This window comes from Manis javanica, chromosome 7 (assembly GCF_040802235.1).
Source record: "Manis javanica isolate MJ-LG chromosome 7, MJ_LKY, whole genome shotgun sequence".
Lineage (NCBI taxonomy): Eukaryota > Metazoa > Chordata > Mammalia > Pholidota > Manidae > Manis > Manis javanica.
The window spans coordinates 104,890,407-104,902,647 of NC_133162.1; the positions used below are offsets into that span (position 1 = coordinate 104,890,407).

At 38.2% G+C, this 12,241-nt stretch overlaps 1 protein-coding gene across 7 annotated transcripts in view; it reads right to left on the reverse strand.

Moving 5' to 3' along the window:
* Window positions 1-668: 668 nt before the first annotated feature.
* Window positions 669-12,241, reverse strand: part of ZRANB3 (zinc finger RANBP2-type containing 3) — a 331,095-nt gene continuing 319,522 nt past the window's right edge. For 3 of the 7 annotated variants that reach the window (XM_037020792.2, XM_073241367.1, XM_073241368.1), the window contains 2 exons: window positions 3,627-3,758; window positions 696-1,661 (listed from right to left, as the gene is read on the reverse strand). In XM_037020792.2, coding sequence (XP_036876687.2) covers window positions 1,563-1,661; window positions 3,627-3,758 — 231 coding nt within the window. In that variant the 3' untranslated portion in view covers window positions 696-1,562. Of the gene's footprint in view, window positions 1,662-3,626; window positions 3,759-12,241 lie in introns of all 7 variants that reach the window. The other 4 variants (XM_073241366.1, XM_037020790.2, XM_073241365.1 and 1 more) reach the window with 3 other exon arrangements.

The following is a 12,241-nucleotide window of genomic DNA, read 5'->3' on the forward strand; positions in this document are numbered from 1 at the left end:
ATTGAAATTTTGAAATCTGGCAAAGAGAGAGACCATCTTCATGGGTCATTTCATTTCAAACCGTCATACAGTTCCCATATCTGAGAACTTTCTCCTTGGAACCACCAGCCTAGTTTGATCTAAGGGGCAGGCACCACTCAGATCTAACCTACTTAGACCAGAGTCTCACTTGCAGACACCCCATGCTGAAGGAAGAGCAGCATGCCAGCTTCTTGGCTTTTAACCACCAGGAATCCTAGGTTACCCTGGCAATGAGGCAGAAAACTGTACAGAGCCTGACCAGCACAACAGAAAGGAGGCCAAAGAAAGCCCAACCTAATTTATAAACACTAGTTTATCTCCTATAATGAAATAGTTATAAGTTTAATAAAAGCTCTGAAAGGAAAATTTATGATTAGATAATCTTTCTAGAAACAAGTCCTCTACATTGTAGAAGACCAGCTACTATTAAAATAGGAAAATGTGCAAATTAATGAGATTTACATCCAAATAGTATTTACAAACAGGCTTTTGAGAATGTGATTCTTCCTTGGACCTGTATTTTGTGTACTTCTAACTCATCACTTCCATGACTGGCAATATTGCAGGATCATGCCCTGGTTTTGTTCTATTCTCATTCTTTTACTTCTGGATATCAATTACATTTTAATATTATCATTGTATTGTTTTTAAAGTGCATAATTCTACTTGATCATGCTTTATTATAAAATGCTTTTTCACTACCACTCCTTTTTAAAAAGGTTCCAGGAATACACCTTTAATAGAATAGGATTTTAAAAACAGAAAATGATAACCAGGAAACAAAAGGTTTTCAGTAAGCACAGTTTCATGCATTAAAACAAAGAAACTAAAAAATGAAGTTTGTGGCATTTTACATTTTATGTTTTCTGTTTCAAATATTTTTAAAAATTATTTTACCCAGAACCCCTGAATTGTTTACAAATACCATAGGTCTCGTTAGCTTATTTTCAAAAAGATTGTTTGAATAAAGACAACTGGCCAAGAAGGAAAACAAAGAGGCAACACTCAAAATGTGAACCCCAAGTCCATTTTGGAGGCGTTCAGTGAATAAGAGTCTCTCTAGCATACTAAGAAAGCTGATCACAGAATTCCTTGGCCCGGAATTCTTGAATGATGATGATTTGTCTCTGAAATGTCTTTTATTGTTTTCCAATGTTGCATTTATATCACAACAGTCCAGAACCAATACTAATCCAGCAGCATTTTTTTATGTGATTGAGAGTAGTATTTTTCAAATACAGTCTATGCATAATATCAAAATTAACACCATAGTAGGTGGAAATGAAAGCTTAACAAAACCAAACTGCAACACAATTTTTGTATGAAATCAAGATCATGGAAATATTTAATGCTGAATCTCAATTAGGTACTTTCAACAGGTATTGAACACTAAAAGTATCTACTATGAAAAGGGCAACTGAATCCTTGATTTTTGTTCTGAAAATTTTCACTTTTAAAATATTAGACAAACATGAAAAAAAATGTGTGTTAAATTCTTCCACATGCAAGTCATTTGCCATCCACTCAAAATTCTTCATACTTCATTTCTTTACTAAAAATCGTGTGATATCTGATCCATACTTTGATGCTAGAGAGTCTCTTCTCACTTGGCTTCTTTCTTTGGCTTGTCTGGCAGTTCTCTAAAAGTTAAAAAAAAAAGCATGCACACACATTAGGAAAAAAGTACTGGCTACAGAAATTCAAAAATGATTTGGGTTCTGTTAGTCTGGGAAATCTACATTATCACCACACCCACTTACCCCTGTTTAGCCATTGAGGGGCTACCAGGCCACCAGAAGACCCTAGTAGCTCTGGTAAAAGTGTCCTGAGATGCTAGGTTCAGTCAAGACCAGATGCTGGGGAGAAAACACACTGCTTTGGGGCATGTCTTGCTGTCCAGGGAGCAGCAAGTTATTTGGGAATGGGGAAAGGCCACGATTTACATCATCCAAGTGGGAGCTTGTAAGGCATCCTGGGACTTCCCCTGGTGCAGAGCATGCAGGGCCCACGCTTCCTATTCTCTGGCTCAGAAGCCACTCCCAGCCCAACAGCTGAGCCAACGCAGAAAAGCAGTATGAGGTCAGAACCAGATTCTTCTACTGCTCCCAGAAGTAAAATTTCCATGAGAATCTGAAAAAGTGATTACAGAAGGGACAGCAATTTCCTTTGCTATATTGTAAATCTTTTATAAGGTCTTAAATGTGGTAATACTTTGCACAGCTAAGATATCAGATGACTTTTCCCAACGGAAGTCCATGTATATGTGAAATGATCCAGGCAGAAGGGATGGGGAGAGAAGAGAGGGTTAAAACTAAAAACAGAAAACCCTGTCTATATGACATGATCCCACTTATATAAGAATTATGTCTGTGAAGAAATTGAGGAATCCAAAATATTAAAAGAAGGCAAAAAAATGCTCATACAAGATGAACTTTGGCAAAGGATCTGAATAGTTTTCAAAAGTGGAAATATAATTGATTAGCATTTTTAAAAACACCAGGGTATTTAGTAAACAAAATAATGGAAGGCCATCCCTCTCCCACCAATTCAGCACCGACTGGCGTGGTTAAATGTGCACTCTTGTTGCCTGACAGGTGGGGGGAACACAACCAAGTGGAGTCCTTTGGAAACAGGTTGGAGATAAATTCCTACGGTCCCCATAATATCCAAATAACTGGCTCAGTGATTTCCAAATCTGAGAATCTATCCTAGAGAATGACATCCAACTGTAAAAAACCGTTTGTATACAAAAAAATACTTGGCAGCATTATTTATAAGAATGAGAAAATGTAATATAATAAACAACTTCAATGTTCATCAGTATGGGAATGGCTAAATAAAGTATGGTAAAGAGCTACTGATTCGAATAATGTGCAGCCATTTAAGATGATAAACACTATGAATTTTTATCATGGGAAAATGCTTATATCTTATCATGGGAAAATCCTATTGTAAAAAAAATTGGATACAAAGTTGCATATTGAATATATATATAATATATATATGTATATATGCTTCTTTCTAAGATTACTTCAACAGGTAGATCCTACCACCTTTTGCTAGACTATTGAAAATTCATCTGAGTGGATAAACAATACTGTCATTTTTTCCTTCTTGTTTCAAGCAACAGATAATTAAACTCAAACAAGTAACAAATTTCATAGGTTTCATACTTTGCCAGGAGTGCAGTGTTGCATGTTGAATGAAATTTTTTCTAATATATTAATGTTCTCAGATATTTCAGGAAATCCTTCACTGCAAATGTGAACATTTGTCACTGCCCCAGTTCAACAAACTTAGTTTGATGGTGTGGCTCTCTTCAAGATTGTACAATATCTAAGTTGTATTCATTTTCTTGTAGGTGGTGGTGAAAAGTTCGTGGCTCAGAATGAATGAAAAAACAAGCAGCTTCTCTCCCATCTGTGACTGAGAACTTACATTGGCCTCAAGAGGAAACTCAAGTGTGAGTTGATACAAGTAATAAAATGCATCTCAGATTCCAGGCCAGGGATACGGGTCCATCCACATCATCTCCCACACCTTTATGCACAATTTTCCATTTGATTCCCAGGATGGAGTCAAATGTGTCTTCGAGTGCCACTGACCTCTCTGTGACAGATGGTGCAGAGTGTCTGCAGGTTGTCCAAGGAGCACTGTCCTCCTCCACTGGACACTGGCCTGATGTGATCCACCTGCCAGAAATGCCCTTCCCTCGGGTTTCTTATCATTTCATTAAGCTGCAATAAGAAAACAAGATCAGCACTTTTCAACATACACTGTGGCAATGGTTCATTCTGCATTGTGCAATCATGTTTATATAGCAAAATCACAGGAAAAATACATTAGGATGGCTTTTCAGAGATTTTATTGTGAAGAGAAAAAGTTAGCAATTTGAAAGCAGTAAAATATGTTTCTGAAAAAGTTACTTTTCCCTTACCTAACCCATTTTGAGAAAATTATAAGAAAGTATAAAATAGCAATACTCCTGACAGTTTGGGAAAAATAAGTTGCTCGTGCATCTTTGACTAGCTTATATAGTCTCTACGACAAAACTGAGAAAATAAGAACAGATCAGAAATTAAAAATTGTGAATATTACTGACCTGAACAGTTTTTAACTATTGACCTAAATACATTTATTACTATACCAATGACAGTTTAATATTAATTACTATTGAGAGGATTAAAGATGGTGGTGTGAGAGGTGAAACAGAGTCTTCCTCCTAAAACCACATATAACACGAAAATATAATTAATACAACTAATCCTGAACACCAATAGAAAGAGGAGTGCGCCAAACTACATACACCTGGAGAAAAGAACAAACCTCATGGAACAGGGTAATGTACCGAAGCTGTAGCCTGGTGGGACCCAAGCCCTTCTCCCAACCCAGCTAATTGGCGGGAGGAAGAAAAATGGAGCGGGGAGGGAGTGGAGGCCTGGGACTGCTGAATACCTAACTCCGGAGATCTGCTCTGGGAGCACAAACCTACATTTCATTGGGCTTGCATGGTACTCTCGTGATTAGAGGGTTGGAAAGTTAAGACAGGCAGAATTCCTGCCACAGACTGAGATTCCAGCCACTTGTGGAAAGCAGGGATCCATATCCAGCTGGGCAGTCTGACAGACTTCTTAACAAGGAGGCCCTTAGCAAGAGGGCTGCTGAAGGGGCAAGGACTGCACAGAGCTCAGAAGAAAGGACAGGTAGACAAAATTGTCTGGCTGCACTTTGCCCAGCAGGTTGGGACCTTACATGATCTTCAGGTGCTCCAGCTCCCTGGCTGGCTACACATTTCCAAGGACCCCCTCTGTGATACATAGCCTACTGCACCTTTCTTCCTGGCCAGCCCCACCTGGCTCGCAAACCGGCAAACCCTCCTCTGGTGTTAGGCCAGACAGAGGGAAGATCTGTCTACAGCAACTAAAAATGCAAAGCATAGAGGCTTATACCTCTGTGCTCAGCTCCCTGTTTCAGGCAGTGGAGACAGGCGCATAGCAGCCAGGAAGCAGGAAACAGCTCATTCCTCCCCCCAGGCACGAATACTGCTCCCCTGTGACCCTGACATTGCTTCAGGAGCTGAGCAGCTCCAGAGAATAGACCTTCTGGGCACTAGAGGGCACCATATACAAATATAAAATGCCAAAGGAACCTGGTTCAAAGGAAAATTATTATTCAACTCCTGAGAAAGATTTAAATGACATCGACCTCATGAATCCTCCTGAAAGGGAATTCAAAATAAAAATCATTAACATGCTCAAAGAGGTATGGAAAAATATTCAAAAACTCAGGAATGAATTCTGGTCAGAGATCCAATCACTGAAGAGCATAGTGGAGGGTAATAAAAGCAGATTAGATGAGGTGGAGGAGATGATAAATGAAACGGGAACTAGAGAAGAGGAATATAAAGAAGCTGAGGTACAGAGAGAAAAAAGGAACACTAACAAGGAAAGAAAATTGAGAGAATTGTGTGACCAATCCAAATGGAACAATATTCACATTATAGAGGTACCAGAAGAACAAGAGAGAGAAAAAGGGATAGAAAGTGTCTTTGAGGAGGTAATTGCTGAAAAATTCCCCAATCTGGGGAAGGGGAGAGTCTCTCAAGCCAGGGAGATGCACAGATCTCCCAACACAAGGGACCCAAGGAAGAGAACATCAAGACATGTACTAATTAAAATGGCAAAGATCAAGGAAAAGGACAGACTTTTAAAAGCAGCCATAGAGAGAAATAAGATCACATGCAAATCAAAGCCCATCAGGCTATCATCAGACTTCTCTGAAGAAACCGTACAGGCCAGAGGGAGTGGCAGGAAGTATTTAATGCAATGAAGCAGAAGGGCCTTGAACCAAGATTACATTATCTGGCAAGATTATCATTTAAATTTGAAGGAGGGATAAACAATTTCTAGACAGCAAAAGCTGAGAGAATTTACCTCCCACAAACTGTCTCTACACTGTATTTTGGAGGGATGCTATAGATGGAAGTGTTCCTAAGGTTTAATACCTGTCACCAGAGGTAATAAAACCACAGTAAAGAAAGTAGAACAGCTAATTACTAAGCAAATGCAACATTAAATTAACTATTCTCAAAGTCAATCAAGGGATAAAAAAAGAGTACATAATAAGATACTTAATACATGAAGAATGGAGGAGGAGGAAAAAGGAGGAGAAAAAGAAAAGAACCTTTAGAATATGTTTGTAATAGTATATTAAGTGAGTTAAGTTAGACTCTTAGATAGTAAGGACGTTAACCCTGAACCTTTGGTAACTACAAATCTAAAGCCTTCAATGGCAGTAAGTACATATATGCAGCCTACAAGAGACTCACTTTAAAGCCAAAGACATACACAGACTAAAAGTGAAGGGATGAAAAAGACATTTCATGCAACTAATAGGGAGAAAAAAACAGGAGTTGCAGTACTTGTATCAGACAAAATAGACTTCAAAACACAGAAAGTAGCAAGAGACAAAGAAGGACATTACATAATGATAAAGGGGACAATCCAAGAAGAAGATATAACTATTATAAATATCTATGCACCCAACACAGGAGCACCTACATATGTGAAACAAATACCAACAGAATTAAAAGGAGAAATAGAATGCAGTGCATTCATTCTAGGAGACTTCAACACTCTCCTCACTCTGAAGAACAGATCAACCATACAGAAAATGGATAAGGAGACAGAGGCACTGAACAACACATTAGAACAGATGGACCTAACAGACATCTACAAAACACTCCACCCAAAAGCAGGACACACATTCTTCTCAAGAGCATACGGAACATTTTCTAGAATACATCATATACTAGGCCACGAAAAGAGCCTTGGTAAATTCAAAAAGATTGAAATTGTACCAACCAGCTTCTCAGACCACAAAGGTATGAAACTAGAAATAAAATGCGCAAAGAAAATGAAAAACCCCACAAACACACGGAGGCTTCACAACATGCTCCTAAATAACCAATGGATCAATGACCAAATAAAAACAGAGATCAGGCAATATATGGAGACAAATGACAACAATAATTCAATACTGCAAAATCTGTGGGACGCAGCAAAGGCTGTGCTAAGAGGAAAGTATATTGCAATACAGGCCTACCTCAGGAAAGAACAATCCGATATGAGCAGTCTAAACTCACAATTAACGAAACTAGAAAAAGAAGAACAAATGAGGCCCAAAGTCAGTAGAAGGGGGGACATAATAAAGATTAGGGCAGAAATAAATGAAATCACAAAGAATAAAACAATAGAAAGAATCAATGAAAGCAAGGGCTGGTTTGTCAAGAAAATAAACAAAATGGATAAACCCCTAGCCAGACTTATCAAGAGAAAAAGAGAGTCTACTCACATAAACAGAATCAGAAGTGAGAAAGGAAAAATTACTACAGACACCACAGAAATACAAACAATTATTAGAGAATACTATGAAAAGTTGTATGCTAACTGGATAACCTAAAAGAAATGGACAACTTTCTAGAAAAATACAACCTTCCAAGACTGACCCAGGAAGAAACAGAAAATCTGACTAACTACCAGCAATGAAATTGAACTGATAATCAAAAAATGACCTAAGACCAAAAACTCTGTGACCGATGGCTTCAGTGATGAATTTTATCAAACATTTAGTGAAGACCTATAATACCCGCTCTCCTTAAAGTTTTCTATGGAATAAGAGGGAATACTTCCAAACTTATTGTATGAGGCCAGCATCACCCTAATACCAAAACCAGGCAAAGACACCACAGAAAAAGAAAATTACAGACCAATATCCCTGATGAACAGATGCAAAAATGCTCAAAAAAATATTAGCAAACTGAATTTAAAAATACATCAAAAAGATCATCCATCATGATCTAGTAGGATTTATTCCAGGGATGTAAGGATGGTACAACATTCGAAAATCTATCAACATCATCCACCACATCAGCGAAAAGAAGGACAAAAAACACATGATCATCTCCATAGATGCTGAAAAAGCATTTGACAAAATTCAACCATCCATTCATGATAAAAACTCTCAACAAAAAGGGTATAGAGGGCAAGTACCTTGACATAATAAAGGCCATATATGACAAATGCAGACAAACGAGAAACTGAAAGTTTTTCCTTTAAGATTGGGAACAAGACAAGGATGCCCACTCTCCCCATTTCTATTCAACATAGTACTGGAGGTCCTAGACATGGCAATTAGAAAAGACAAAGAAATAAAAGGCATCCAGATTGGCAAGGAAGAAGTTAAACTCTCTCTGTTTGCTGATGACATGATATTGTACATAAAAAACCCTAAAGAATCCACTCCAAAACTACTAGATCTAATATCTGAATTCAGCAAAGTTGCAGGATACAAAATTAATATGCAGAAATCTGTTGCATTCCTATACACTAACAATGAACTAGCAGAGAGAGAAATCAGGAAAACAATTCCATTTACAGTTGCATCAAAAAGAATAAAATACCTAGGAATAAACCTAACCAAGGAAGTGAAAGACCTATACTCTGAAAACTACAAGACACTCATGAGAAAAATTAAAGAAGATACCAATAAATGGAAACACATCCCATGCTCATGGATGGGAAGAATTAATATTGTCAAAATGGCCATCCTGCCTAAAGCAATCTACAGATTCAATGCAATTCCTATCAAAATACCAACAGCGTTCTTCAATGAACTAGAGAAAATCATTCTAAAATACATATGGAACCACAAAAGACCCCGCATAGCCAAAGCAATCCTGAGAAGGAAGAATAAAGCTGGGTGGGAGATTATGCTCTCCAACTTCAAGCTCTACTACAAAGCCACAGTAATCAAGACAATTTGGTACTAGCATAAGAACAGACCCATAGACCAATGGAACAGACTCGGGAACCCTGATATAAACCCAGCCATATATAGTCGATTAATATATGATAAAGGAGCCATGGACATACAATGGGGAATTGACAGCCTCTTCAACAGCTGGTGTTGGCAAAACTGGACAGTTACATGCACGAGAATGAAACTGGATTATTGTTTAACCCCATACACAAAAGTAAACTCGAAATGGATCAAAGACCTGAATGTAAGTCATGAAAGCATAAAATTCTTAGAAGACAACATACACAAAAATCTCCTGAATATAACCATGAGCAACTTCTTCCTGAATGCATCTCCTCAAGCAAGGGAAACAAAAGCAAAAATGAACTCATGGGATTACATCAAACTAAAAAGTTTCTGTATGGCAAAGGACACCATCAACAGAACAAAAAGGCATCCTACAAGTATGGGAGAATATATTTGTAAGGGACATATCCAACAAGGGGTGAACATCCAAAATACATAATGAACTTACACGGCTCAACACCCAAAAAGCAAATAACCTGATGAAAAAATGGGCAGAGGATATGAAGAGACAGTTCTCCAAAGAAGAAATTCAGATGGCCAACAGACACATGAAAAGGTGCTCCACATCACTAATCATCAAGGAAATGCAAATTAAAACCACAATGAGATATCACCTCACACCAGAAAGGATGGCCAGCATCGAAAAGACTAAGAACAACAAATGCTGGTGAGGATGCAGAGAAAGGGGAACCCTCCTACACTGCTGGTGGGAATGTAAGCTAGTTCAACCATTGTGGAAAGCAATATGGAGGTTCCTCAAAGGACTAAAAATAGAAATACCGTTTGACCTGGGAATCCCACTCCTTGGAATTTACCCAAAGAATACAAGTTCTCAGATTCAAAAAGACATATGCACCCCTATGTTTACTGCAGCACTATTTACAATCACCAAGATATGGAAACAACCTAAGTCTCCATCACTAGATGAATGGATAAAGAAGATGTGTTACATATACACAATGGAATACTATTCAGCCATAAGAAAGAAACAAATCCTACCATTTGCAACAACATGGATGGAGCTGGAGCACATTATGCTCAGTGAAATAAGCCAGGCGGAGAAGACAAGTGCCAAATGATTTTCCTCATTTGTGGAGTATAACAACAAAGCAAAACTGAAGGAACAAAATAGCAGCAGACTCAGAGACTCCAAGAAGGGTCTAAGTGGTTGCCAAAGGGGAGGGAGGGAGGGGTGTGCAAGGGTGGTTGGGGAGGGAGGGAGAAGGGGATGAAAGGGTATTATGTTTAGTACACATGGTGTGGGGGATCATGGGGAAAACAGTGTAGCACAGAGAAGCCAATAGTGAATCTGTGGCATCTTACTACAGTGATGGACAGTGACTGCATTGGGGTATGGGTGGGGACTTGATAATATGGATAGATGTGGTAACCACATTGCTTTTTTCATGTGAAACCTTCATAAGAGTGTATATCAATAATATCGTTATAAAAAAATAAAATAAAATAATTAATTGCTATCACCCGGAACTTTTATTCTATTCACATAGCAACCTTCCAAGTTACATGGACTGGAATGAGATTTCTAGAACAAACCTCTACAACTTGCCCATATGGAATGAACAAAGAAGTCCACTTAAAGCAGGTACTTATTTAGGCCAGTCCACATATGTACACTTCATATTTAAGCAACTATGACCTACATTACCATGGGATCTATTTTAACATTTTACCTGAAGTAGTAAAAGCAGTTCACAGCACAGTAGTGCAATTGTATAAATATCACAAAAGTGAGTGTGAAGGTTATTTTCCTTTCCTTCGTTTTAGACAATAAATTACAATCCTCTTCATGGCTGCTGGCCATGGGAACCTCCACCACATTCTGAAGCACATTTAAAGAAGCTTGTCTAACCCGCAAGAGGCTGTGTGTCCTGATCAACAGTATCGGGCCCAAGAGGAGCCCCAAGAGGCAGCAAGGTGGAGCAGTAAACTTTCTCCAGCTGAGGCTGGCATTGTTAGAAGCAACCACAAATGACAATCTTGAGCATCATGCAATGAGAACAATTTTTAGTAAAAACAAATCTATTTTGGTTCTGTCTTTTGTAAACAATTCCTTTGCTCTGAGTAGTCTCTACTCTGACTGATGCTATGATCCAGAAGATGCTTCTTTATTCTTCCCAGTAATCCCTGGCAAATCACTTGGGGCCAGTCTTCAAGATCCCAAATTTACCTCCTGAAAGAATAACTCCCTCCCTGATCTGAGTCCTGTGGTCCTCCTTACCCTGAGCACTTGTGTTTTAGATGTTTACTAGGTGACATCTGCATTCCTGAGCAGGCTGCTCTCAAGATGTTCTTGAGTCCTTTCATTGTGGGTCTTCTGGAAGCCTCCATACTAAGGCAGTAAGTGGAGTCTGGCTGACACCCTGGGATGGATGTAATATGTCTCTCCAAAGCAGGCCAGAGGATATTTTAGGACCTCTGGATATCATAAAGGAAATAGTGTTTCCTCAAAGCACCTAGCTTTCAAAGTCATGCTAATTTGTCTTTGCAGAAATGCTTATTAATTAGTCCTTTCATAATTCAGCAATACTAGGTAAATAAAAATATATGATTTGACTAACTGGCAGGAATTTAATATTTTAGTGAGCAGAGAGTGGCTCAGGAGTGATTTTTTAAAAATTAAGCACACTACACATTAAGCTCTTGTTTGAAATTTAGAACTGATTATATCACAACATTAGAAATCCAATTGAGTTTTGGAGACCAAAGCAAATATTGATGATAGTGTCCTAAGAATAATATGTTGTCATAAATTGCTCTGCTAAAATTACATTGTATGAGATGAACATATATGTTTCCTTCTCACTATAATGAACTATATTTTGGAGTTATTGGTTTGCCCCTTGTCATTCAGTACTGACACTGTGAAAAGCAGAACATTCAGACAAGAGAAGCTTCTTGCTATAATGTACTTCCTGTTAAGATCTCTCCCCAAAGTAACATAATCAGAATCTAATTAAGCCTCTATGTCTCATACCATTATTCTGGAAATCAGGTGGATAGAGAAACATGTCACATAATACCATGGGGATATAGGGAGACAAATCCAGTATGCACGAAATCCTACAGACAAATGATCCAGTTTCATCAACAATCAATGGAGTAAGAAAAAGGATGGGTGATATAGATTAATGGGAGAATAAGAGGCATCATGACCAAATGCAATGTCTGGGTCAAATTCTGATCCTAATTTGAACAAAGTAACTATAAAAAGACATTTTTGAGACAGTCTGGGAAACCAAACATGGACTTACTATGTTAGGAGTTACAACTGTGTTGAGTGTGATCATTGGTATTGGGATGTGGAATTATATTT